The 27,855-nt window shown below is 42.9% G+C and overlaps 3 protein-coding genes across 3 annotated transcripts; 2 read left to right on the forward strand and 1 right to left on the reverse strand.

Annotated features, from left to right (window-relative positions):
* Positions 1-1,398: 1,398 nt before the first annotated feature.
* Positions 1,399-3,069, forward strand: LOC128441944 (thyrotropin subunit beta-like). The gene is made up of 3 exons (XM_053424075.1): positions 1,399-1,409; positions 1,637-1,799; positions 2,773-3,069. The coding sequence occupies exons 1-3, from the start codon at positions 1,399-1,401 to the stop codon at positions 3,067-3,069; spliced, it is 471 nt and encodes a 156-aa protein (XP_053280050.1).
* Positions 3,070-4,414: 1,345 nt separating this feature from the next.
* Positions 4,415-8,180, forward strand: LOC128442333 (mitochondrial glutamate carrier 1). Its single transcript, XM_053424749.1, has 10 exons — positions 4,415-4,525; positions 5,184-5,292; positions 5,541-5,666; positions 5,858-5,913; positions 6,331-6,421; positions 6,520-6,638; positions 6,730-6,925; positions 7,021-7,178; positions 7,286-7,361; positions 7,476-8,180. The coding sequence occupies exons 2-10, from the start codon at positions 5,270-5,272 to the stop codon at positions 7,633-7,635; spliced, it is 1,005 nt and encodes a 334-aa protein (XP_053280724.1). The 5' UTR covers positions 4,415-4,525; positions 5,184-5,269; the 3' UTR covers positions 7,636-8,180.
* Positions 8,181-11,620: 3,440 nt separating this feature from the next.
* On the reverse strand, positions 11,621-26,599 carry LOC128442339 (CD9 antigen). Its single transcript, XM_053424757.1, has 8 exons — positions 26,361-26,599; positions 18,286-18,388; positions 15,453-15,550; positions 14,723-14,797; positions 14,550-14,633; positions 14,406-14,462; positions 14,186-14,269; positions 11,621-14,100 (listed from the first exon to the last, which is right to left on the reverse strand). The coding sequence occupies exons 1-8, from the start codon at positions 26,427-26,429 to the stop codon at positions 14,035-14,037; spliced, it is 636 nt and encodes a 211-aa protein (XP_053280732.1). The 5' UTR covers positions 26,430-26,599; the 3' UTR covers positions 11,621-14,034.
* Between the last annotated feature and the right edge of the window lie 1,256 nt (positions 26,600-27,855).

Below are 27,855 nucleotides of genomic sequence, written 5' to 3' on the forward strand. Positions count from 1 at the left end.
GGGTTGAACAAAAGGGCAATCAAAGAATAAAGCGCTGTCTCGCCATATTAAACTCAAATACATATGAATCCACACTGCGAGCTGGATCCTTGTCAGGACAAGAGAGTTGGTGAACTGTCCATGACCCAGTTTGTGTTGTACTTATCTGATGGATTTGTAACTTAGCTGTGACCCCACGTGAAAAATGTGGAGCAAAAACAGACAGAAGGTGACAGAAACGTGGCTCAGGTCAGTCACAGGGAGCAGCGGCAACGTCTCAAAGCACAAGTTAGGTTTATACAGCGAGAAGAAAGTATACGACATAAAAGATTAAATATGTGGAAAAGTTGATCAAATTACTATAATCCTAGTGTAGACAAATGGAAATGAAATAGTGTGATCGGATTTTATAAAATATTTGATAATCAACACTTCAATTAAGGATAACTGGAGATTTTTCAAAGAGCATTCTACATTGATTTTGATCATTTGGCACAGAAATACGACGACAATATAATCAGTTTTAAATGGTGAAACGCACAACTTTAAACTCAGGTGCCACTGAGTATTGTGGTCCGCAATAAAACTACCACAAATAAAATCTGAGAACGTCACAGTTCCTGACTCTTGGTTTACCTGAGGTGCTGCAGAGATTTATGGGTCGTCTAAGTCTTAAACGTGTGCCGAGCATGTTCATTGACTAGTTTGTGAGGGCAGATGGTCCCTCCCTTTAAGAACAGATGGGAATAATGGGAGTATTAATGGCTTAGATAAGGAGGGCATAACCTTTTCACTCAGGGACAGAAACATGTGAGTGCTGACCCAGTCACCAAACTACTTAATCACATGGGTCACTTTGTGACCAGCCATACACGTGTAAGGGTAAGGGCTGCAACTCTCTATATATAATATAAATTGTTGTTGATTGTGGTTTTTCCCACATATTGTCAGGCAGCTTTGGTCAGTGACATTATGTAACACCTCGTATGGCCCCCTTCTCCTCACAAGATGCTTGGTACACGGCTGAGCCCATATTCTACAGATTGACCCGCGACAATGGGAAAAAAAGCACATTCATAGACACACTTACGCACTTACACACTCACACGCAAGTAATACCTGCATCACATGCACAAACACACACGAGTAATACCTGGACCACATGTGCGAGCACACACTCTAAACAAACCCACGTACTCTGCGAAAGTGTGTTTTGAGACCACCTCTGACTGTAAACACTGTCGCTGTGTGAGCTGACATGTGATTTGTGGAATGATGTTGCAGACTGAAGTCTCTCAGGGCAGTCGGGGGGGGGGGGGGGGGCTAGGGTTTCCATAAAAGAGGATGGACACCCATGATATTTTTCAGATATTCCCAGCAGAGCAGAACAGGGGAGAGTTGGGGAGCAGAGAAGCCACAATGGGAAGAAGGTAAAATACACATTATTCTTTCTACTTCTTTGAAATCTTCACATATACATGCATTTTGTCATCTTTTGATATCTCTACTTTTATGAAATACGAATCATATTTCAAGTATGTGTGCTGTATGTGTTTTAAATGAAACTCTCATGTGGAAATAATAACTTAATATCATTGCAGTGATTTGTCTTTTTTAATTTTGAGATGTCTCACTGCGTGTTTTGATGCACTTCCAGCATGCCTCTGTTTGTGTCACAATGCATACTGCTGTGTGCGCTGATGGGTGGGACAGTGTGTGCCTGCATGTTGAAGAATCACACCTTGTGGATTGAGAGGCACGACTGTGCCCAGTGTGTGGCAATCAACACGACCATCTGCAGTGGCTACTGTTACACACAGGTGACCCCCGCCAACACTCAAACACACACATTTTTCACATGATGCAAACAACTAAGACATGATTGAAGGTCCAGTGTGTCAGATGCAGAGGGATCGGTCGACATAGATTGAAGATAATATTCAAAATACGTTTAGAGGAGAGAGGTATTCATGTGGCAATATAACAATTCACCACTAGATGTCACTGAATCCCACACGCTTTACCTTGAGCAATGTTGGCAAAGTAATGCACATTATAAGAATATTTGACACTTTTGTTGCATGGCTTCAATGAGGCCATGAAGGTGAATGCATTTGCAATTTATTTATTTTATTGCAGAATCTTGAATCTTATAAAGTATGGTGTTTTCTGAGTTGTAGGTTTCTTAAGACAATGACAGTAAAAAGTCATATCTCAAAGCTTTTGTTTCATATAAATGAGAGATAAATGGAGGAGAGTCAGCATCACTCTCACTGACAGCATCACGGAAGGAGTTTGATAAATTGGATGGAAATACCTCAATATCACCACTAGATGCCACTAGAGCCTCTTTCCAACTGAATCTTTTAGCGATGTTGGTAGATTGATGAACAATCTAATTATATTTCCGTTCAACCATTGTTGCCTGTATGTGGAGGGTAAATGTATTTAAATGTATCTATTTTATTTCTTTACTCTTCTGGGTTTTGCTTAGTTGTAGATTCACTATGTTGATGACGATGACAAAAGTACCTCAGAGGTTTTGTTGTATAAAATATATTGAGGTGAATAAGCATTCCTCTCACAGACGTCATTATGCTACAGATTAGATAAATGCGATGCAAATGCTAGAACTTCACCACTAGATCTAAATAAATCCTGCAGTAAACCTTTAAGAGATGTTGAAACAGATATGATGGACCCCTACTCGATCGTAACCCACCGGGTCACACTCACTGTCACACTGCTCAGTCGAATCCCTGCACAGCCTCTAACAGTTCCCCCTTTTCACAGGACACCAATTTTAAGGGCCGCTTTGGGAGGACTTTTCTGATCCAGCGTAGCTGTGTGCCTCTCTCCCTTGTGTACCGACCGGCCTGTTTTCCCGGCTGCTCTAAGGATGCAGCCCCACAGGTGTATTATCCCGTGGCCCGCTGCTGTAGCTGTAAGCGCTGTGACACACGCACACACAACTGTGTCCGCACCAGCCAAAACTCTTACGACCAGTGCCCCAAGACGCATGGGAGCGTGAAGTACCAGAACCAGTCCGCCTCTGAAATGTCACAAGACATGTACACACATTGCAAATGATAAAGCTGTAACCTAATGGAGCAGTCTCTGCTCGCTTATATTGCTGTAGTTCAACTTAGCTCCTCAGCTGTTCATGTTATGCTTTTTTTTGTAATTTGTTAGGAAATATATTGCAATAAAACCCTGTGTTGACCATGCATTATAGCTTGAATGAATGTGACTTGTATTAGCTGTGCAAATGACAGTGTGTGCATGGTTTAAAAGATAGTGTGTGCGTGTGGAGAATGATCTTGTTGATTTGTATAGATGTGTCAGGGTGTGTGAATGGTTTAGCACTTACACAGTATGTGTGGAAACCCATTCAGATACCTCTGTCCTTGTTGTGATTGAAAGTATATTACACACATATGTAAATATCAAATCTTTCGCACAGAGGACACAGGTGTATCTATAATGGTTGTGTTGTGGGTTCAACCCACTGGAGCCCTGACCGTGGGCTATTGGAAATAAATGTCGTCATTAATTAACGTGCCCTGGTTTAACAGAACAGATATGACATGCACACCCATTAAAATCACCAGTCCCCAATGGACTGTCATCAAAGTAACTGGGAGTAAATTATTCGGAGTAAAACATTTGACAGTAAAACATCCTGATAGTACTATTATCTGAAAGTATCATCCTGACAAAAAAAAGCCTCCTCACTGTAAAATACTGTGACAGTTAATCGGCTGGGGAAGCTTTTCCCTCTTCAATCAAACCCTCTGATCAGAAGTTTCCCCAAATGATGTCAACCCAGTTCCAGACTCTGTTCCTCATCACCATCAACAGTGTCGAGGCTTTTGGGTTGGGTGGTGTGTGTGTGTGTGTGTGTGTGTGTGTGTGTGTGTTTGTGTGTTCATCTATGGCAAAAGCTCAAAAATGTATTCTATCTACAGAATAGAAATTCTATGCTGTTCACAATAAATGTATTTTTACCTAAAGTAAGATACCGGTTCAGTGCCTGACAGTAAATCATTCTTTCAGGTTCCTGAGAGCATCAACCAAACAAACATGACAAGAATATCTTGATCGCCCCTTGGCTGCATTACAGGCTGGATCAGAAACCGTGCACAAATATTTGGCAGAATCTAAATATTGGAATTATAGTTGTGTAAAATGTACTAGTCTTCCCCTCCTATATAGATGTAGCCCTCCTGGAATAATAATGTGGCCATTTAAAGAACATTTAGTGAAGTGTGAAAAAATACACACATCAATAAAACAAAAACTTGTTCGACAGAATCCCATAGTAGCTTTTAACAACTTAGGTAACTTCAGTACACAGTTGCATCATGCTCACCTGGGTGGAAGGATCTTTTACAAGGAGACTCTTCCTATGAGTCAGGAAGTCAGGTCTGACACACCCCCATGCAGCACTAAAGTATTCATTCTTTGAGTCCTGCAGCTGCACAGAGGGAGAGTCTGCAGCTAAAACTGAGCCACAATAACTTTAAACCTCTGACTTCATCTCAAGGTTGGTGCTGCATGCCCTGGTACTTTCTGTTATAATTGTATTTATTCACCGATTATGAACTGGAATGTGATAGAAGCTGCTGCTGGTGACATCAACACTTGCTCATAGCTTCGGTCGTAGAAGATCACAGTTTACAATAATCACTTTGTTTGTACACAATGACCAATAGGGGCGCTCCTGAGTCAAACCAAACATCCATCTAAGTGCATCTTAGAAGCCTGAAGATAAAATTATGATGGAAACGCTTGAACATTTGAACTTGCAATCGACTTTATGAATGACTATGACCTAAATGACATAAACAGACATTGCACTGCAGCACCTTTTTCCCAGCCAACACAAGTGCTGCCTTCTCATTAGCCTCATCATCCAAACACCACCATTCTAATAAGATAGTAGATAATAGAAATAAGGAATTTGGGCCGAAGCCTCTTTATGCAAATCGAATGAATTGCCTGACACGGCTGGGAGGTGTATCCAGGGGAAGCTATTTGAATTGTGGGTGGATTTTGGTAAGTTGATGACTAACCCTGACTGCAGTTCTTGGCTGGCAGTGCAGGGGTGGAGAGCAATGTGGAGTCTGTCCCTGTATCTGTGGGGCTGGTCCTGCCTCTATATATATAACCCCCGGGTTTCCTTCTACTCTTGCCTTGCTCAGTGTCTCTCAGGGACTCTCAGCCTGCTCTCCCTCCGCGGCCTCCACCTGTGTGCTGTCCAACTTGTGCACTCAGACAACCAAGAACCATGGCCCAGCAACAGCGGATCAGGTATGGACCTAACCAAACCCCCAAGCATGAAACGTAGGATGGAAGAATACATGTGTGGATTATTTCTTCCCATTCATGCAAAACTGTAAACATTTCTAGTTTGCAATTTGATGTTTGACTGTAAGTTTGAAGAAGGCTTTGGAAGCATAATGCCTCACATATGTGGGTTTATGCTGTTTGATGCACTGCTTCCCAGAGGATTGGAACGATTGTCATGTGCGTGTCTGTTTTGACTCGTCTCTGAACAGCCTCCCAGCCAAACTGATCAATGGAGGGATTGCAGGGATGGTGGGAGTCACCTGTGTGTTTCCAATTGACCTGGCCAAGACCCGCCTGCAGAACCAACGCAGCGGGCAGCAACTTTACAAGAACATGTGAGAGAATAAAAATCCCTGATCCCTGCAAGAAAATGAGCTTCTCTCCCCATGTTGGGAACAAGTTAGAAAAAATCGATTTTCAATAACTTCTGTTTTCTTTAAATAATCTATATTTTATGATGGCTAATGATAATTTGTCATAGCAGGCCTTCTCACCACGGCCCCTCTATCCTTCTTTTCTTCTTCAGGATGGATTGCTTAATAAAGACAGTAAAATCTGAAGGCTTCTTTGGCATGTACAGAGGTAAGACTGATCACAATGTCCATGTCAACAGTGGGCTTGAATACTTACTGGCCTAGTTCATATAACTTAACCTGGCAAAGCCAATTTGTACGATCGACAACCTCTGTGATCCGATGCGAAATTGAATCATTTACATTTTTATTCAGTGGTATAAAGTATTTGATTCATGTATCTCGGACATGTAAAATAATATTAAACTTTATAGCGCACTTCAAAATCCACGTTATAAAGTGCTTTACAATTAAATGCATAAAAAACTATTAGGTATGTGAAAACAGAAATAGGGAAATGAAAAGTCATTGAAGACATTTTCTGATAAAATAATGTATTCGCACAAGACTTAAAATAAATTACTGACCCAGCTGTAAATGGGTTATCAGATATTAAGGTCGTTCTGATCACTGCTTGCTTTTGTAGGTGCTGCCGTAAATCTCACCCTGGTGACCCCAGAAAAGGCCATCAAGCTAGCTGCTAATGACTTCTTCCGCCAACAGTTGAGCAAAGATAGGTAAATAAGCAGTACCACAATGAAGTCTCTTGGATTGCAATGTCACTCTTGTTTTGTTTTTTTACTTTTGACGTTAACCGTTGAGTCTGCGTCATCAGTGGCAAGTTGACGGTGATCAGAGAGATGCTGGCAGGATGCTGTGCAGGAATGTGCCAGGTCACTATCACCAGTCCCATGGAGATGCTCAAGATCCAGCTGCAGGATGCTGGCAGGCTAGGTATCTACGAGCAAAGCAGCAGAATAGTTGACCAGAATCAAATTCTAACAGTTTTGGCATCAACCCTATGGTTTTCTGTGTCTCCTTTCAGTGGCCCAGCAGAGGGTGGTGCCCAGTGTGGTCACAACTCTGAAGATGGGGGGGACCAGTCCAGTTATCAGCCGTTCTTACAACACCAGGCCTGCACCTCAAGTCATGCGCGTGTCCGCCATACAGATCACCAGAGAGCTGCTGAGGACCAAAGGTGTCCCAGGACTCTACAAGGGGCTCGGGGCCACGCTGATGAGGTAAACATCGCATTCAACCCTTGATCCTGCTCAACTGGTTCTCCATTGTCGATTGATGGTTTCTAACCGTAGGGGACATTCTTGTTTGTTTCCAGGGACATCCCCTTCTCCGTTGTGTACTTCCCTCTTTTCGCACATCTGCACCAGCTCGGCCAGCATTCAAAAGAAGACCCGTCCGTGCCCTTCTATTGGTCCTTCCTGTCAGGCTGTTTGGCTGGATGCATTGCGGCAGTGGCCGTCAGCCCTTGTGATGGTGAGTGACACAGTCTATCCAGGTAACTAGTGGATAGGAAAAATATAGGGATCTGCCAAATGTTTCAGATTGCATACTAAAATTGCACTTGTTTACGTCTCGTGCAGTGGTTAAGACAAGGCTACAATCCCTCAAAAAAGGAGCTAATGAGGAAACCTACAGCGGAGTGGTGGACTGTGTCAGGTAATCATATCTCTGTCATTGTAAATGTGACTGGGACGGATCCCAAACAAAGTAAATTCCCCTCGCCGGGGTCGACAGCTTCAAGCTAACCCGGCGCTCTCTCCTCCATTGCAGAAAGATCCTGACAAAGGAGGGTCCCAGAGCATTCCTGAAGGGGGCCGGCTGCCGGGCCCTGGTTATTGCTCCGCTCTTCGGCATTGCCCAGGTTGTGTACTTTGTTGGAGTGGGAGAGTTCCTGCTGGGGTACACCCCCTACACAATCTGCTCTGCATAAACAACAAGACCTTTCTTGGTATTTCTGCCGCCTCATTAAATAACATGCAGCTATGGAACCAGTTCTCGATTACTTTTAACCTCTTTATTGTTGGAGGTTTTCAGAGTCAAAACAAAACGCTAAAGGGACTACAGAGACGCCCTTTTATCTCACAATGGCTTCAGATTAGGCCTTTAGTACGGCTGTCTGTTATTGAGGAGACAGAGTTGGAAACGTACCAGTCTACAGTGCCTTGCATAAGTATTCACCCCCCTTGGACTTTTTCCCATTATGTACTGTTACTAACTGGAATTCAAATAGACTTAAATAAAAATTTTCCCGTTTGATCAACAAAACATGCATAGTACTTTGGAGGTGCAAAATAAATTTTATTGTGACACAAACAATAATGAGAACAAAAAAGTTGACATCTGTTGGGTGCATAAGTATTCACCCCCCTGTGTCAATACTTGGTAGAACCCCCTTTCACTGCAATTACAGCTGCAAGTCTTTTGGGGTATGTCTCTACCAGCTTTGCACATCTAGAGATGGAAAGGTTTGTCCATTCTTCTTGGCAAAAAAGATGAAGCTCAGTCAGATTGGATGGAGACCGTCTGTGAACCGCAATCTTCAAGTCTTGCCATAGATTCTCTATTGGATTGAGGTCTGGGCTTTGACTGGGCCATTTTAAGACATTAACATTCTTTAATCCAAACCATTCCTTTGTAGCTCTGGCTGTATGTTTAGGCTCATTGTCCTGCTGGAAGATGAACCTCCGCCCCAGTCTCAAGTCTTTTGCACACTGCATCAGATTTTCTTCAAGGATTTCCCTGTATTTGGCTCCATCCATCTTTCCCTCTATTCTGACCAGTTTCCCTGTACCTGCTGAAGAGAAGCATCCCCACAGCATGATGCTACCACCACCATGTTTCACTGTTGGGATGGTGTGCTCAGGGTGATGGGCAGTGTTGCGTTTTCGCCACACATAGCGTTTTGCATTGAGGCCAAAAAGTTCAATTTTGGTCTCATCTGACCAGAGCACCTTCTTCCACATGTTTGCTGTGTCTCCCACATGGCTTCTGGCAAACTCCAAACGGGATTTTTTATGGATCCCTTTCAACAATGGCTTTCTTCTTGCCACTCTTCCATAAAGGCCAGATTTGTGGAGTAGACGACTAATAGTTGTCCTGTGGACAGATTCTCCCACCTCAGCTGTGGATCTCTGCAACTCCTCCAGAGTAACCATGGGCCTCCTGGTTGCTTCTCTGATTAATTTTCTCCTTGTCCGACTCTTCAGTTTGGGTGGACGGCCTCCTCTTGGTAGGTTTGCGGTTGTGCCATATTCTTTCCATTTTCTTATGATGGATTTTATGGTGCTCAGAGAGATGTTCAAAGCTCTGGATATTTTTTTATAACCTAACCCTGCTTCATATTTCTCCACAACTTTATCCCTGACCTGTTTGGTGAGCTCCTTGGTCTTCATGATGCTGTTTGTTCAGTAATGATCTCCAACAAACTCTGAGTCCGTCACAGAACAGGTGTATTTATACTGAGATTAAATTGCAGACAGGTGGACCCTATTTACTAATTATGTGACCTGCAAATGTGACTTGTGAATGCAATTGGTCGCACCAGATCTTTGTTAGGGGTTTCACAGTAAAGGGGGTGAATACATATGCACTCAACACTTTTCAGATTTTTATTTGTAAATAATTGTGAAATCCATGTAATATTTCCCCCCACTTCCAAATGATGCACTATTTTGTGTTGGTCCATTACATAAACTCACGATGAAATACATTTTAATCTGTGGTTATACCATGACAAAATGTAGAAAAGTCCAAAGGGGGTGAATACTTATGCAAGGCACTGTATATGGGCTTCAATGGAGCCTAAGTCTTCTCTCACTGAGGAACTCGATGGTCCAACGTTGAGCACCAGTTCAACCATATCAGACTTGACTCGGCTGCTTTGGCACCAAACCCCTTATCCCCATTTCCTTAAATGGTTTAAAAGGGTCACGAGTGAAACAGACCATGGAGGCTGATTCTGGTCTGTGTACTGTATATAGTGTATTTGTAAGCAGATATAGATATCAAATATATATAAATAAATTGTTTAACAAATTGGTTTCTCCATGCTGTCGTCTTAACAACCTGGCTGGGAAAAGACCCGATGGCTTAAAACGAAATATTCGTTCTCCAATCAGGGAATTTCTCTGCCTCCAAATAATTGACCCACTTTCATTGGGCTCTGTGAATATTTCTGTGGCAGCCAACACATCTCTGATTACATAACTTGTAAGTTTGAAGCTCTCCAGCTGAACGGCTCAGCGAGGCCTTCTGCAGTGGACTATTAGGAGAGCAGCTTTTGTTCTGTGGTGAAGGTGATGTTGTTTGATTGGTGGGGAACCAGGGCGATGATGGGCAAGACTTTATCGAAGGGAACTGCAGTGCTTTTCGGGACCAAGTCGCCAGGAAACAAAGCGCCACATGACCTACACTTAGTCTCTTTCTCTCAAATTGACTGCGGTTGTCTGACACCGGTCGGGACTCAGAGACTGAGGTGCTCACATGGATGCAGGACGTCAGGCTCTCAGAAGCAGGGCGCTGTGAATCGTTGGGCTGTGCTCTTTCTCCGGTCAAAGTATTGTTTAACAATCTTACAGATGTAAATCATCAGATGTAAATAAACCTTCTGAAACTGTGCAAGTTGATTTCAAATGAAAAGTTTCACCATTTAAACATTGAGAAGGTGATTATTTATTTTCCATTTCATTTCAGACTTACACATGTAAATACAGATTTCAACACACTGAATAAATATGTAAAAAAGCAGAGTTTGTTTGTGTTGTTTCCTGGAGTGTGTGGTACTAAAGTCGTGGTATTGGAACCACACCCCAGGTGGCCTTTTTTCTGATGCAAGCCTGAAAGCTGTTGCCCCCCCCCCCCCCCCCCCCTGCTCCTCTACACAAGCATCGCCAGCCTGGTCAAGTTGGTGTCAGATAAAAATGCTCAAGCTGCAGTGTGGGGGAAACTCTACACGAGGCAGCCCTTAAGTCTCTGCTGCCATCGCGCACATAACTGTCCCCACGACTAAATATTCAGCTGTCCTGAACCCTCCAGTGCAGAAAGGTGAAACTGTTGACATGCGGACTCATGCGACTAAAGCTGGAAACCTACTAAATCCAAAGAGGATATCAAATACGTTCTGCTGCAAAGAATTATAAAATAGATCAGTTCTGGGGTAGTGGGTTATCAGTTAAAATGTCTTCTCTATCTATAATTTGTATATATGGAATATAGAATTAATGTGATCCTGTTTTCTAGTGAGTCACCCTGCTGTAAGGTTAGGATTTCCTGACTCCTTCTCTATTTATACCGGGCATACAGTACATTCTAAAAATAGAAATCGAATCCACGTCTATGTATTTATTTCCAACAAATTAAAAACCTACCTTTTCTAATGTTGATCCTACACATCCTGTGATTACTCCAGATGTGTACTGAAGAAGACCGGACAGTATTAGTCCGTGTTAAATTACATGCAGCTTGGTGTGGAGGTTGAATTTCAGGAAGTGGACTCACTGGAATATTCTCAAGGCCTGAAACTATGCAGGAGGCTGCGTGTGTGACTGAGGCTGCCTGTGTAATGGTGGACTCTGACGCTGCCTGATATCATGATCAAAATATGTCTGTGGTGCTAAAAAGAAGTTATTAGATGTAGAATTACCCTCGACTACCGACCAGAATCAACATTTTAAGTGAAAATACAAATTAAAAGCCGATTGCCTCTTTGAACCTTTTCCAAGTAGCAGATTTACTGGGTTACTATGACAGCTTTGGATAACTCTGGATAAGTATGTAAACCTGCTGCCTGGCACAGGCCTATGGAAGAAGACACTTGAAACACTGTCCCTTCATGTCAGTAAAGGACCGGTCTGTTCTTCTTGTATAAATAACTATAAATATCGTAACATGAAGGAAATCAGACATAGGAAACTCTGTAAAACTTTAAACAATTTATTAAACTTCAATCACCGATCTTCCTGAGAAGCCTGGAATGGTATTAAAATAAATTAACACACAACCAACTATGTCTTTTCGATGCACCTACATTACATCTCCAGATTTGCTTTAATATGAGGAACACAGCAACACCAATGACGATCGAGTAACTTTTCCTCGTTTATCCTGTTTTGTTTGTTGACTGTTGTGTCATCTCAGTCCTCAGAGTAAATATTGCCAACAGCTTGAAGTGGTAAGGAGGCCTTCGTTGTGTTTTCATGTTTGTAACATCACATGGAAACGTACAAAAAAAAAGTGAAAGTATTATTCTCGAGTGCTTGTGTCCCATATGGTTTCATCATGTGGACTCAGCTTTGTTCTGAGGACCCAGAATAGATTTTGATCAGCACCAAGAGGCTTTTGAAATAGCTGGAAGAGAAACTGTTGCTCTCAAGAAGAAACAGTCGAGTGTGACGCATCAAAAGAGGAAAGTCGAGCCATATGCGATACTCGACGATTTAATTGCAGTCCGACTCTTCAAACATATATATATATACACTTCTGCTAGGTTCCGACAGCCTGTTGTTAAAAAAAAGAAATAGCTTGGTATCAAATAAAGGCACGTTAAGAAACAGGTGTTGGTTGCGTGGGTCTGTTTGGACTACACTGACTTTACTACAACACTGTACATCTACTGCAAGCCTCTGTCTACACACACAGCATGTTAAATAGTAACAGTTACATCAGCCACAAACAATGTACATCTACCCAAAAAATGAAACTGAAACATATTTACAAACCATAGTCCTGACACTTGGAATAAACTGATCAAATTCAAACGGTGGCCTGATTTACCCTGGATTTAGGGGCATCTCTATCCAACCCTGATATCTGCAGAGGTTATTAAGGTGAGACGAACACAGGGGATGGTTTCCTGGGTTTCTGTTGTGGGTGGTGTACTTGTAAGGCACACAGGACGGGGGGGACATGATGGTGGCAGGTGAAGCGATCGGAAGGCCTGGATAATTCTCGGCTGACTGGCTATTAGTTGTTTAGCGTGAAAACATGATCTTGGTCCTCTTGACATACTGTATAGCCAACAGAGACTATGTTATAGTGCATAAGGGGTTAGAACTAGAAAGGGGTATCGCCCTCAAACAGCCACATTAAAATCATGAATATATCCAATTCCGATGTAGCTTTTTCCACTAATATCTCCTGAAACATACTTGAGTTGCGTAATCGTGAAAATCTCAAAAAAATATTGTTCTCATCTGAAAATGTGAACTGTGAATGATTTGTAGAAAATGGGCTAAAACAGGCAAAACCCAGGGGTATAGTCATTTAAAAGAAATGCTTGGACTTCTTAGGAAATAGCCTGTGCTTTCTTGCCAAGAGTCAGAAGAAGAGATTGACAGCTGGATGCTGGATATAAGGCCGCAGCCGTCAGCTGGTGAGCTTTGAGTGAAAATCGGACACAGGGGGAAACAGCTACGTTGAAACAGACCACTGTCTCCAGTCTCTGTGCTTAGCCAAGCTCACCAGACTGTAGCTTCATATTTATGATATAGACATGAAGGTGCTATCGATCTTCTAATCTCTCATCTTCTGAACAAGAAAGTGCACACAATATCTCCTAAATAGTAACATTTTCCTTTAAAATAACTGTGGATTTTCCTTGGTGTGTGTCTGTGTGTGTGTGTGTGTGTGTGTGTGTGTGTGTGTGTGTGTGTGTTTATGATCACTGGGGCTACGATGCATTCTCAAAACATTCGCTGGCCGTTCCCCCTCCTGACACTCCACTCTGATTCCACCAATCAGGAACCTACGTGCCAGTCAACCTTTTTTAAGGCTGTGGTCTCGCGTAGCACAACATTGCTGTGTTTACGTATGTGTGTGTGTGTGTGTGTGTGTGTGTTTGTGTGTGTGTGTGTGTGTGTGTGTGTCTTGAGTTGTATGCGCACAGATAAGCAAACTCAGCTGCTTTCACCTCAGATTGCCCTCTCTGGTTTAAGTTTCCCACAGCCACGGGTCAATGTCAATGATGTGTGATAAAGCATTGACACTTTGGCGACAGTATGTGGGTTAAAATTTGTACTGGCTGGCCAAATGGCCTCAGGAAAAACAATCGGTGAGGTTGTCCGGGCAGAATCAGAAAATATGCAGTTCCCCCAGGATGTGTCAAAGGTCTAAGTGTTATCGGAGTGTTAAGGAAGGCTGAGTCAGTTACTTGGCTTGTGACGGCAAATAAATAAAGAGAGAATAGAGATCAGGCCACCGTAGTGGAATGGAATTTTTCAGAACATGATAAATTTTCTGGGTCTGGACAGGGCACGACATTTGATCTGAAGGCTGTACAGTCTCTCGGGGGTCGGCAAAGTAAGGGTGAGGGGGTAGACGTGGAGGATCCAGCTTATATGACCTCCCTGGTGTTGCGGATGGCACAACAGAGAACCATGCTGAAGATCATCCCAATGATCTGTTGAGAGGGAAAAATATTTGTTTCAGTTAAATCCTCCTCAACCACAGTCTGGGTGTGAATGTGTGTTTTCAACTCGACTCACCATGACTCCAGCGATGCCGATGCCCACGTACCCGATGATGTAGAGTTTACTGTTGAAGAAGTCCTTGATGCCCGTCTCACAGTCCTGCAGAGCCAAGATAAGAGGAGTGGTGTTAACTTCCACTGAACCAGGATGTTTTTGAACGCCACCGCGACGCATTCATTTCAACAACAAAGGATTTGATTTCCATCCTGAGTCTGGAGCTGGTGACAGATCTTACCTTGGTATCAGGTTGGGAATCAGGGCAGGGGTCTGCAGAGGTTCCACAACAGTTCAGCTGAAAGTGGAGGAAAAACAAACATAGGAAGGTTAAAACCATTATAATGTCACTTTCTGCTCTTAATCTACTGTTTTTTTTACTTACTATTTTCTGGTATGAGACGATCAAAGTGCTGTTATTGTCCTCGTTGTACGTTGTTGAGTAGAAGGTCTGAACGTCTTCGATTATCTGTGCAGAGAGGAAACATGAGTGGTGTGTGATCAGGGATACTGCACTTACTGTCGTGACCTTTTCATGCTAAATAAAAATAAATGTACCTTGTCTTTGTTTAAGAATCCAAACACTCCTGCTGCAACCTCAGCTCCGAAGATGATCAACAAGCAGGCAAAGAACTGAAAGAGAAATAAACACTGTAAGTTTACAACTACAAAGTATATAGTCTCACGGAATCAGAGAATATGAGAATAAAGTCATAATTCTCAGCTGAATGTCATGTTAGAGGGGAAATATAAGAAGATCAGCCTGTCATCTGAGTTAAAATGAGGGAAGTGCAGCATCTTGTAAAGTTATACTTAAGTGTAGGATTAAAAAATATAGAAAAGCTTAATCTTTTGGCTCATCAGCACCATATTAATATAAGTATCGGAAGATTGAGCAAGAATTCTGTGTCTATGCAGGCTTGGAGGAAATTTTGTAAATTTTTGTAAAAGAGGAAATGTTGTTTGATATAGTAGTCGACTGTAAAGCTGTCGTTGTTTACATGTGTACTATTTAAGGAGGATCTTGAGTTTATTTGATCCAGAAGGAGTCAATCTCTGGCGAGTATAGGTTTTCCTTGTTGCTTTTAAATAATATGATAGATTTTTCTCATAAAATAGCGACTTTATCCTTCTTGTATTATGACTGCCACCTCAACAACTTCATTCTTGTTATATTGTGATTATACACTTGAAGTGTCCGTTTTACTCCCCGTCAATATGGCCCTAATACTGTGTCGTAGTATTTTGTACTTGCAAATAGGACCCGTGTCTTTTGTGTGCTACTCACTGAACCCAGCAGGCACTGAGATTCCCGCACAGCTCCACAGCAGCCGAAGAAACCCACCAGCATCACCAGGCTGCCGGCACCAATCAGTATATAGACACCTGCGGGAACAGGGAAAATAACGTTTTTATTTACATGCAGTAATGGTAACTGTAAAGAAAAAAGTAAATAGAACCAAACAAAAAGCATCATATTGGAATCTATTTTGATATATTCTATTAAAACATAATAAAGATATTGAAGTTTTTGGAGGCTGATCAAACAAAATTCTCTCCTCTAGTGTAATTTGAATTGACTAAGTCTCCAGCAGGGGGCAGCACAGAGCCAGTAATGTAAATCGAAACGGTCACTATCTACAGTGTGTTTCCAGGAAGAGCTCAAACACTGGCATAAACATTCCAGACTGTGCTATTCCACAAATGGGAGCAAAGTGATTGGAGCTCGGCCGTATCCTTTTTCTGCGCAGCCTGTCCTCCTCGTAAAAAGATGCCTCTAAAAAAAAAAAATCTTTGTTAACATGCGCCTGCTGGATGGGGCGCTCCACGAGGGAGACTGCCTGTCCCATAGACGCCCTTATCTCCAGTGAACCCTCTCAGGGGAAGGTCCGCAGGGAGGAACTCGACAACAGATTGGTTCCACAAGTGCGCTCTCGTACAGGTGGGGTCTGCTGCTAGGCGACGGCTCCGCACATGACAGGGTGTGCGACAGGTCGTGTCAGCCCCCGGGGCGACGTGGCCTCAGGTGGGAATGAGCAAGAGAGGCGGTTCCTCTGATCCCAAGGCATCAACCCAAAGACTTGATGTGATACAATAATTGAGTCATTTTCTTTTGTTTGTTCGAAAAGAGAGAGGTTCAAAGACTTTGTCAGTTAAAGGTGACGCTGCTTCACAGGCAAATGATCAGATTGTGTTTCTACTTTCAAAGAAGACCCCCCCCCCCCCCCTGTCTCTTTAGTTGGCTCCCAGTCTGAAGTTGTTCTCATTTTCTAATAATACATCAATTCAAAGTGAAGTTAGGTCTGGGCTCGACGCCATGGGAATGAGGCATGGTAACTTGTTGAGTGCGCTCTCAGCTGTCAAAGCCATGTGGAGCACTATGCTCTCTGAGGACCTGACTGAAGCCACTCATCCTCATCCTCATCCTCAGTCATACCACATGGACCTCTGAGACTCAGACACACACATACAAACTGGGGTTTGTACAGCGATCCTTATTAGGACTTTCCACTGACTTCTATTTATTGTTGACAGCCTAAACAAAACCTTAGCCCTAACCTTAACCATGACTTATTCATACCTAACCATAATCTTAACTTAACCACAATACATCATCCTACCACTAACCTTAACCAGGACCTCAGAAATTAAGTTTTGCCTCATTAGGACTGTGCTTTGGTCAGCATGATGTTTACTGGTCCTGACAAGGTCAATGTTTATACTGGAAAAAGCTCCCTAACGAGGCAATAAAAAATTGTATAGACACACACACACACACACACACACACACACACACACACACACACACACACACACACACACACACACACACACACACACAATAGTCTAAAGTCACGTTTCCATGACTTCAGACAATTGATTTCCTAGAGACTTTCCTCCTAAAACTTAAACCTTAACCTTAACCCAACCTTAAACCACGTCTTCACCTAAAAAGTTTATTATCTACATTATAGGGACATGCTTTTTGTTGTAAGACAAGTACCCATACTTTGACTTTTTAGGTCCACTCAATATAAGTAATACCGGGACCACAAACACACACACGCAGACACACACACACACACACACACACACACACACACACACACACAACACACACACGAGTAATCCATCCATCCACATTGTGCAGCTGAACTTATCTCTCCTCTCCCTGCCTGCACTGTCATCTCATTTCATGTGCCATCTTGTTTTAAATACAAAACTTAGCGGTGCATCTGTTTCTATGATCGTCCTCTTCCATACGCCTCTTTAACCGTCCCTCTGTTTCCATCTGGGCTGGGTGACTGATAGAAAGGTGGTTAGACGCAGTGTGGTTTCCCTTGTGGGTTTATGGTCCATGTAATGCAGTCATTTCCTGTTATTCACACTCATCTTCGGCATACTTTCTTAAGAAAAGGTGTGAGCGCAGGTGGAATTTGTGACATCATGTACGTATTTGTGTAAACTAAGATACACACAAATTCACATCCACACATTTATAAGAGAGCAGTAGATTGGCAAACTTTTTACACCCACTTTCTGTTTCTGTGTTTGTGTGTGGGCTTTAATATGAGGAGTGTGGATTTGCGTGTATGTGCGTGAAGGAACATCTGTGGTAGGAATATTCCCTGACGCAGACGAATATTCTATTCTCAGGCAAATGGAGTTGCATGAAAACATGGCAATTAAAGACTGGAAAGCTCTTCCCCCGGTCTGAGGATGACAGAGCGGAGAGCAACGTGACATTGACTGGGTTGTTAGATGTCTGTAACTGACACATTATCTTCAGTCCAGCATAAATAAGGTAAAGGGGCCTTACATTTCCATTTTGTGATTTCCAGTCTTTTATGTCAACATAAAAATTGGATCACTGATACTTCATAGGAAAACTGAACTTTCCTTGGCCTCTTTAGAGTGGTTTCCAAGCAGCAAACCCTTAAAACAAACCCGCGCAGTGCTCTACAAGAAAAACAAACCAATGTGGTGACAAATTGACGACAAAAAGCACTTAGATTTCAACACAACCTTGGGTGAATTATTCCGTGCATGTATTGAATTGAGGGCTTTAGTGTTGTATGCCGTTGGAGCACACCCACACTGTGAACTGTTATGGTACTCACCAATGAAGAAGGTGTCTGGAGCTTTGTCCCCGTTGAGCAGTGACACAGTTTCTGGGTCAAAACGCAGCCAGAGTCCCACTGCCAGGACAAATGATCCCATCAACTGAAGGGACATAAGACAGAAGGACATGAGACAATGAGATGTACTCCTTTTTGTTATTCAGGGAAAAAAAACAACAGGACAAATGAGGCAAAGCGAAGGTTCAGTCAGGGACACTGTCTTCCTGCACGTACACAATTCCCGCTATCGCAAGGCTTCACCGGCTCCTTCTCTTTCCCTCAAATCACAACCTCGCCTTGAGCCAGTCTGTCAATAGTTTAAGATGTTTTGTCTCTGTAATTCAGCTGTCGATTTAGAGAGTGAGCCACCTCCACCCTGGATACCTGGTCATCAGCTCAAACTGTCATCCGGAAGATGATTTCAAGCCCCTTTTCCCCTGGTCAAAAAACGGAATGGATTCAATCATCATTCACTCACGGGACACAGTTCTGTGCAATAGACAGATCAGGGTTTTTATCGGCTCCGACTCTGATTAGCGCCTCAGTTGTCAGTGCGTTAAATGGAGCGAACCTTGGGAGATAGTCCAAGGCAGCCAACTCGAGCTGCGCTGCTCCAATTATGTGATATGTATCATTCTCCACAATCCTCCATATTACACACCCTCCCAATTTGGCGGTGCATTCAAGCTGCAAACAATTTCCCATCATTTCCTTTGCTTGCCCCCCCCCAGCTATTAGTGTCATTGCTGCTGCCTGTTGATTCAGGCCCTCCTCAACACCAGTATCCACCTGTGGGCTCCGACTGGGGGGGGGGTTATAAATATCTGCTCATCAGTCCCATTAAATCTATGTAATCACATCTGGGGGAGTGATGAAGTCAGAGCCTATAGATGCCAAACACTAAGCATGTCCCACTGCAATAAACATATCAAATGTGAGTTGAAACAAATAACAGTTTGTATGAAGTCACTCACAGTTTGTAATTGAAACAAGCTCCTCGTCCTTTCTTCCCATTCTGATTAATGTTAGTGAACTATAACATTGGCACGTGGTGCAGAAATAAATTGGCTAACAAGTAGAAAACCAGTTCTCTGTTATGTATTTCACAATAAAACATGTTTCTCATATCATTTATTTCTTTCACCTAAGATGTGACATCATTGCTGTTAATTGGTTTCAGCACCCATAACAACTGTTTTCATCAACAAAAAGGCACAACAGTGTAAGTGCATGCTTCTCAGGCTGTCAGAGGGATTTTACTTCAGCTCTTCCTAAACGTGATGTTTCCAAATTAACTACAGCAAAATGTCTGTGGAGTTTCCAGTCCAGCCCTTCAACCTCAGGCCAGATGAGAGATGCATAATTTCATTAAGAGACAGTTAAGCTGAAAAACGTCATATTTGCTTTGAAACAATAGGTGGACCGCGTGGGTGGATAATTAAAGTCTCCTGGAGCAATAGTCCCCAGCGAAACACAACTTATGTAACTGTGACACACTGTTTAGTTGGCTCCGGCTCCTCAGGAGGGAGAAAATGACCCGCTAGGCCGTGGGCAGCAGTGTGGCACCTTGACTTTTAACAGCCTCTCCTGTTTGTGTGGAAATGTGGTTTATGCTGCTCAGATTTTCCTTCATCTAAACCCCCATCACCGTACGTTGAGTAAAATCAAACTCCCTGCAGTGCTGCTGCTTTCTAAGGCTGTATGACTAAAGCAAAAGAAACTTATTAGCCTCTCCAGTGATCAGACAACCTTGAAGTAAACACTTCTTCTTTCAGAGATCTGAGACGCTCTCGGGGGCAGAGACTGTGGTGGGCGCTCCGGCGACGGATCAATAATGGGAAGTTTTAATGATCACTCAGCCCGTGTCCCCCCCCCCCCTGAGGATAATCCAGTCTGAAAACCTCTTTGAGCGGATCTTCACAACAGATAGTGTGTGTATTGGTGTGTGTGAGAAATGAAATGATTTGTCTAAATGGAGAGTATTTAGCAGTGTTCGTCACATGGGCTCCCTGTGTCCTAGATCTCAGAGTTTAGACAGACCACTGTGTTTGACTATTTTCGTCCTTGAGTGAATTGATTTGGCCGAAAAAACAACTCCAAACCCTGCTGCCAAGTTCAGGCAAAGACAAACGGTTCTATGTCTGTGTCTTAATTTTACCCTGTGACCTGTTGTTCATCAAATTCCCTCTGCCCTTTCCTGGATCTGCCTCTTCTTATTTATCTTCCGTATCTCATCCTCACTGTTTACACTCCTCTCCTCCTCAACTCCAGCTCCACAGGCTACAGTATTTAATGGTTTTGGTCTGAAGAAAAACGATAGACTGTAAATGAAGATGGATGAGGCGTCTCCACTTCCTCCCACTGTCCAGAAATGAAGTGCCATCATGAGCATTTAGAGCCACAGTCTGCACAGAAGTGATCGAGGAATGGAGCTGCGGTCCCGTCGATACAAGCACTTCAGTCTCAGCTGATTCACCCCTCTTTTATAGCATCTAATAACTAGTTATAACCTTATCAGAATCATGGACACTTAAACATACATCAGTGTGATGTAAGAACTAACCCAAAAATGACAGAAACTGTCTTGGAGAAAAAGGATTTCCTGTGTATTTGGACTTTTCAGTTTGGTCCATGTAACATCCACTAACATGGAGGAGTCTGGATTATCGACCTGTACTACAAACAGCCACCAGGTGGCGATTGAGATGCTTTGGCTTAGATTTTGATGAGGCGTCATGTCGTCCATCTTTACATACAGTGTCTGAGTAAAAACAGTAGCTCAGTTAAAAACATTGGGGTGGGACAGGTGTTGGGACACTGGTATCCTACCAGACTGAGGATTTAATGTGATGTGAAATATGTGACAGCCGAGCTCTTTTCAGGATTAGCAGGTACAAATTGATGAAGTACAGAGAAGCGAAGGCTACGGATCTGTAGACTTACTGAACCGTGCTGGATTAGTCCAGACGTGGGGGGCTGACTGGATCTACTTAGCACTGGTATTTGACAGGACACTTGATGGTGAGATGGCGTCGGCAGAGGTGTGAGCTGAGGGCTGCCATACCAGCTGAATCGACAGTTGGAGAAGAGCCGGCTCACGCCGAGCTCCACTGTTGATGGTGCTGGTGCTGCATGGAGGAGCAGGTGGTGGTTTCGCAGTTGAATAGAGCTTAGGGCTCCGCCAAACCTCATTACTGTTATGGCTAAATTTAAAAGCCTTTTCAAAACCAGATGCATAGATGGATCTCACTTTAGACCGGGTGCGGTGGGGGGGGGGGGGGGGCTACATCCTTCGCTGCATCCGTGGCCGACACACTAAATGGATTCAAGGCACTCCCGCGCCTCTCCCAGAGGTCCCATTAACCCCATCACTGCTTGCATACCCCCCCTACTTAACCCCCCCCCCCAACAGTTGTCTGCCATCATTACCCAGGCTGACACCAGACACACCCCTCCCTCCCTCCTCCCGGCTTGCCTCTCTACCATCCCAAATCGACAACCCCCCACCTCACCCCTTATTTATCTCTGTGTACTCCCCCCTCCCTCCCTCCCTTCCTCACCCAAAGGACAAAGACCCAGTGTCTCCCTGTGACTGTGTGCTTTGGCTCACAATAGGGGGGTAAAAATATAGACACAATGAAAAAGAGAATGAATGGAGGGAAGGGAGAGAGGAATAAGTTGTTAGAGGAGCCATCATAATTTTTTTTTCTTTGCCAGTAGAAACAGACCACAGGAGTTTTTTGAGAGACAAAGATAAAACTTTAACCTGAGTTCGTACGTCCTCCCTCTAGATAGTTTGTATATGTACGTATGTGCCTCAGATAAAGTTATTTTATGCTGTTGGGCCTACTTTCTTTTAACAGAGCAGTTAAATTGTCTTTTTGTGAGGGGAATTTCCAGGAGAACAGGGGCTGAGTTGACACAGAATGCTCCGAGACAGTCTGTGGCATAATATCCACTTTCTAGTTTAGAGCTTATTTACAGGAAAGGAAAATGGAGTCTAAGTGTGAATTAAAGCAAAGGCAGTGTATGAAACCAAAACAGTTGTAAACAACATCTTCAAACCCGGCGCTAATTGCTGAGTGGTTCGAGACAGACCAAAATAGTTCTCTGTCTGGCCTTTGTTTGTGAAAACAGATGTAAGCGCACATTAAAAAAATGATGCGCAGAGGGAAAGTGCAATTACGATAGAAGAAGATAATTATGGGTGGAGTGAATCCCATTGTACTCCTCCACAGGGCAAGGGTGGGGGAGCGCTGTGGCACACATCATCCTCCACCACACACACACACACACACACACACAGACACACGTGTGCCTCTAGGGATGAACAATATTTAGTTTCTGCGTCAATGCCGATTTTAGCATCAGCACCAGAAACCCTCAAAATGTACAAATGAAAGAGCAGAGTGAAAAAAGTGTGTCAGTTTTTAAGTTAACTTCTTGCTTTTAAAATACTTGAAATATTTATTTCAGCGGTTTGCTGCAGACGGTACAGACAGGTGCATCTGGTTTTTAAATATTAATTTCAACTGTAACACATTGTAGCACCAATATAAACAAGCAATTGCATCAATAAAACAAGCAAGTGAACTCCTGCTTGTTACAATCTAACTCTGTGAGATCAGTGGAACTAGACCCTGTACTGTACTGCATATCATTTGCATGTATTAATGTATAATCAGTATGGTTGGATCTGTCATCCATCAGAACAAGCCGATTGGCCGTGCACCAGACCCTACGTCACAATGTATATTCAATATGAATAATACACAATATATGTTGTTATCTCAATGTTATGTGAAATAGAAAACACAAGCTTATTTTTTTAAAATCTCAGTTAAATGTCTTAGTTTGTTTTGTGATAATAATTCATCTAAATTATGTTATGCTAATGCACCAATACAGTTTTTACAATCTTGTGTAATCATCCTGAACCACTGCACTTTACTGAAATACTTTTCCTAGACAAACAATATATTGAATATTTTTATGTAGTTAAAAGGTTTATATGTAGATTGCATTTTTTACTCTTTTGACTTCATCTTCATTCTGACTTGACTTCTGCTGTATAATTTCGGGATTATGGGATCAATAAAGTGTTATGTTATCTTATCATATCATTTTGAATGATATCACAGTTCATTTAGAGCTATAAAAGATGTAATAATTAACTTAAAATTTCAAAGATACCTTATCATATTTATTAAGTACCTTTAAAACGGGGCATATTAAGATAAAATAAACATTTTATATGTTAAATAGCTGTTTGTATGAGCCAATGAGTTTATGTTTCCTTCTGTATTTGTGTGTTTGTGTGAGTCAGTAGGATCATGCGAAAACGACTGAATGGATTTCACTGGAACTTGGTGGAAAGATGAAGTATGGGCCAGGAATCCAGGAATGATGTTTTTTCACTTTTGCAAGATCATACGTTTTACAACATTTCATTCATTTTCCAAGAACAATTCACCGATCTTGCTGAAAGAAACCTGGCATGTTTAGGAGACTGATATTTACAAGTTTGAACAATTTAGTGCAGATCCTGTACACAATACAAATTAGGATTAAAAAAACATCTGAAATCAAACATATTGTAGGTTCCCCTGAGACGAGCCTCCCATGTCCAGTGCCACACATCAACCCGTTCCTCGTTTGGTTGTTGACTAAAACATTTGCTCTTGGGCAGAAAACAATCATTAACAGTTACTGTATGTGGCCTTTTCAAAATCAAGGTTTTTGCAGGTAGGTGACAACATTTCCTTTTTGTTGGCTGGCAAATATCAAATAAATTAACTAAACAAATTAATCATTAATCCAACAGGATCCAGCACTCTCCCAAACCTCGTCCTATCAGTTGTTTTTCATCAGGAGGAAGAAGAGTGTGGGGAAAATGTGTGGGAAAGACACTTCTCACTGCACCTTTCACACACACGCTGCTATTTAAGTGCTGTTTGCCCTTCACTGTTTACCCTTCGGATTCAATTTTTGACCAAATAGGGCAGTTAGTGAACTAAATCTCTCACAACCAGATGCCAGGCATTCAGTGAGGTACTGCTGCTCTGTGGAAAGCTGTTGTATTTGCAGCCATCAGTGTAATATATACAAAAGTGAGGCCTGTGTTACATTAATGACACATGAGTTAATGGAGTCCTGCAGGAATGTCAGTGCATCACCAAGCTCATGTCAGAGGCTTTTAAACAAAGCGCCACTTTGCATGTGTTGATTGATAACTGTGCTCATGTGCATCACTAAAAACAAGTTCATCCTGGTGTTTGTGTGTCGGTAACAGCTTCCATCATCCCGTCCAGAGGAAGCATCAGTCTACGCTCCACTGTCCACTAAGGGGATTTGAAGGGAATCATATCAGCCCCTCCTCCACCCGCTTTCATCACCGAACACAAACACACGCACACACACACCCACACACACACCCACACCCACACACACACACACACACACACACACACACCTACACACACACCCTGTCAGGACACTCATTGACATAATGCATTCCCCAGCCCCTTCCCCTAACCTTAGCCATCACAACTAAAAGCCTCACTCCAATCCTTACCCTAACTTAAACCAAATTCTAACCTTAAACCTCAAACATTTTTCCTTGAACTTGTGAGGACCAGCCAAAATGTCCTCTCAATGATGGTATTAAACCTACGTTGGCCCTCATAACTAAAGAAGGACATGCACACACACAAACTGCTCATCATCTCTCACTCCACCATCAACACAGGAGCCCAGAGGGGATGGTGATGCAGTGATTGTGACACACAGACACAGACACACACAGACAGCCCTATATCCCCACTATCCTCACACTGATCTATTTTCTATCTTTATCTGGGTCAACTTGATGCCAACTGTCCCTCTTTTGCCATGTGAATGCGCACGCACATGAATATCCCTCTCAATCTCCCTATGACCCTCTTCTTTCATAGTTGTTGTTTTCTTCTCTCCAAGCATTAACTCTTCTCCACTCCAGTCATCTCCCTCATCTTCCTCTGTGCCCGGTCTGCATGTCTGCAACACTCAGATGGATCAAAAGAGAGATTTTGGCGACGTCCTGGTTGCAGGGGCGACTGTGGACAACTCAGTGGTGTTCAGGGTCTCCTCTGCTTAGCCAGGCCAGCAGACTGAAGTTATGCTATTGTCCCTCGGTCACAATGGATCCATTCACAATGCACTCAGCGCCTGATCCACTCCACAGACGCTTGTTGGAAAATGCTCTCTCTCTCTCTCAAACACACACACACACACACACACACACAAAGACATTTCCCCTGGAAAGAGTGTGAACAGTAGCAGACATGTGCGTGCTTGCACATGCACACATACACAACTGTTATCCATGGGGAGACCAACATGGAAATAATGCACGTTCATTCATAGCTTGAAGTATGAATGGACTTTAACAAGGATTGTAGGGTTCATGTGCAAAGCATGTGTGCAGGACACACACACACACACACACACACACACACACACACACACACACACACACCTTTCACATGCACCTGACAGTTTGTCTCGAGTGACTCTCTTGAGGCTCAGTAAGAGGGAGCAGTTGCGGGGATGTGATGCTTCACTGTGGTTGTAACTTCTGCTCATCAATCAGCCCTGAGCTGTTTATTAATGGATCGATGTGGCACATGAGCCAATGTGCTGAGTTTGTTTTCCATGCTGTCCTTCACTCTCTCACTCCCTCGCTCTGTCTTTTCATTCAGTCTTCCTTTCAAAAACACGCTTCCCCGGGAAAAAAGGGGCGGGTTTTTTCCCTCTGTGGAAAATCTGATTTGAGCCCGGTGAGCCAAAACTCGAACCGCTCCGGCAGTCCCCCTTTCAGCGCCACGCAGGGCAGTAAACCCACACGACTCCATACACGCGCACAGAACCCAGACAGGAGGGCGAGGGAGGAAACTGTGATGAATGAAATAGTCACTGAAATAACACAAGGGGAGTGAAAGTCTGCAGCGAGAAGTCTGCGCTGCTGCACTTGCTCCGTGCGCCATTTACGCACAACTCGCATCTCATCACATCACAGCCACTCACCGTGCACTTACCCAGAATGTGAAGTTGAAGACGAACAAAAGGTATTTCACACACTTCATCCCTCCTTCCACTTTCCCCATGTCGGCAGAGATGTGTCTTTATCCTCGTGAAGGGCTCTGAGTGTTGAATAATGGCTCCACACGACGTGACAATAACGGACCCCGGTCACAGCACTGATGCATCAAGAAGCAGCGTCAGGACAGCCTCTCTCTCTCTCTCTCTCTCTCTCTCTCTCTCTCTCTCTCTCTCTCTCTCTCTCTCTCTCTCTCTCTCTTTCACGCACACAGACGCACGCGGGCGCTCGTGCACGCGCACAAAACACCAGAGGATCCGCTTAGACTCTTTCCAGACCGCCCCCTTCAATAATACAGAGGGGGGCCTGAAGGGGGGAGCGAGACCACACGATGGGAAGTACACAACTAAATGTGTAACCCCATGTCACACGCACACAAATACACTGTAATATCATTTTAACAGTATATTCTTAAAACGTACATTTGCCTGTATTTGTTTAAAAATATATTTATTGGGAAAAAAGATATTGACCATCGTGTTTTCAAGGGGGGGGGGGGGGGGGGGGGGCAAAATGTATCACAACCACTATATAACAGAGAGAAATGTAAATTGTTTCAGACATTATTACCACCTTTCAAATAGAGTGCGAGTGGATCCACCGATACTAAAAGATGTATTACATGAATACATACAGTGACAGCTTGGTAAATAAGAAGAGATTGATTGTCTGTCAGATGGCCTCAGCTAGTTTTAGTACAAGTTTTGTTCATGTTTCTCATCAGATTATCATATATTTGGCATGACTTCTATACATTTTGTCATAGGTCAATAGGTATTATAGGTAGTAATTCAAGAATCACACGCTGCACAGAGCCTCTGTGGAGAAATGTAATGATTGGGATCTGATGAAACACCTCTTTTGTTTTGTAATCGCTGTATTAGATAACAGTTATTTTCTCAATTTCCTTTTACGAGGAAAAAGCTTGATTGCATTATGCCGAAGTATTTCCTAACAGCTAAAATGTATGATTTATGTCATTGCAATGGAAAGATTTAGGATAAGAAAAAACACAATGAAAATCACTTCGACCCACTCTGGGTTGTTAATATTATCTATTTATGCCTCCATGCTGGTGAAAGCCTTCCAGCTCTCATTAAGATGATTTTCAAAAAAGACTTGAGGGATCCATCCATCCATCCATCCATCCATCCATTATCAATAGGCCTACTGCTTATTATTCTTAAGGGTCACGTGCCTGGAGCCAATCAGCTGACATTTCTTCACGTTTGGGACAAAAATTCACTTGACGTTGGATGTTATGACTTCTGCCAAAAAAGTAATAGTAAAAAAATCTATTTTACACAAATCAGTATCAGTATACAATTATGACTTTATACTTTAGACCCAATGGTCAAAGGTCAACTCACTGTGACATCATTCCATTCTGTGAAAACAATTTCCTGCGAATTATTGACACCACTACTCAGGAA

The sequence above is a fragment of the Pleuronectes platessa genome, chromosome 6 (assembly GCF_947347685.1).
Source record: "Pleuronectes platessa chromosome 6, fPlePla1.1, whole genome shotgun sequence".
Classification (NCBI taxonomy): Eukaryota; Metazoa; Chordata; class Actinopteri; order Pleuronectiformes; family Pleuronectidae; genus Pleuronectes; species Pleuronectes platessa.

What these genes read in the sequence shown, in the direction of transcription:
- LOC128441944 (XM_053424075.1), top strand. An exon ending in GTGGCTACTGTTACACACAG is followed by an intron (nt 1,800 to 2,772) that starts GTGACCCCCGCC and finishes CCCTTTTCACAG; the next exon opens with GACACCAATTTTAAGGGCCG.
- LOC128442333 (XM_053424749.1), top strand. Translation starts at nt 5,270, where the DNA reads ATGGCCCAGCAACAGCGGATCAG. An exon ending in CTCGGGGCCACGCTGATGAG is followed by an intron (nt 6,926 to 7,020) that starts GTAAACATCGCA and finishes GTTTGTTTCCAG; the next exon opens with GGACATCCCCTTCTCCGTTG. An exon ending in GGCCGTCAGCCCTTGTGATG is followed by an intron (nt 7,179 to 7,285) that starts GTGAGTGACACA and finishes CGTCTCGTGCAG; the next exon opens with TGGTTAAGACAAGGCTACAA.
- LOC128442339 (XM_053424757.1), bottom strand. Translation starts at nt 26,429, where the DNA reads ATGGGGAAAGTGGAAGGAGGGATGAAGTGTGTGAAATACCTTTTGTTC. An exon ending in TCGTCTCATACCAGAAAATA is followed by an intron (nt 14,463 to 14,549) that starts GTAAGTAAAAAA and finishes CTCCACTTTCAG; the next exon opens with CTGAACTGTTGTGGAACCTC. An exon ending in TCGGCATCGCTGGAGTCATG is followed by an intron (nt 14,101 to 14,185) that starts GTGAGTCGAGTT and finishes CCCTCTCAACAG; the next exon opens with ATCATTGGGATGATCTTCAG.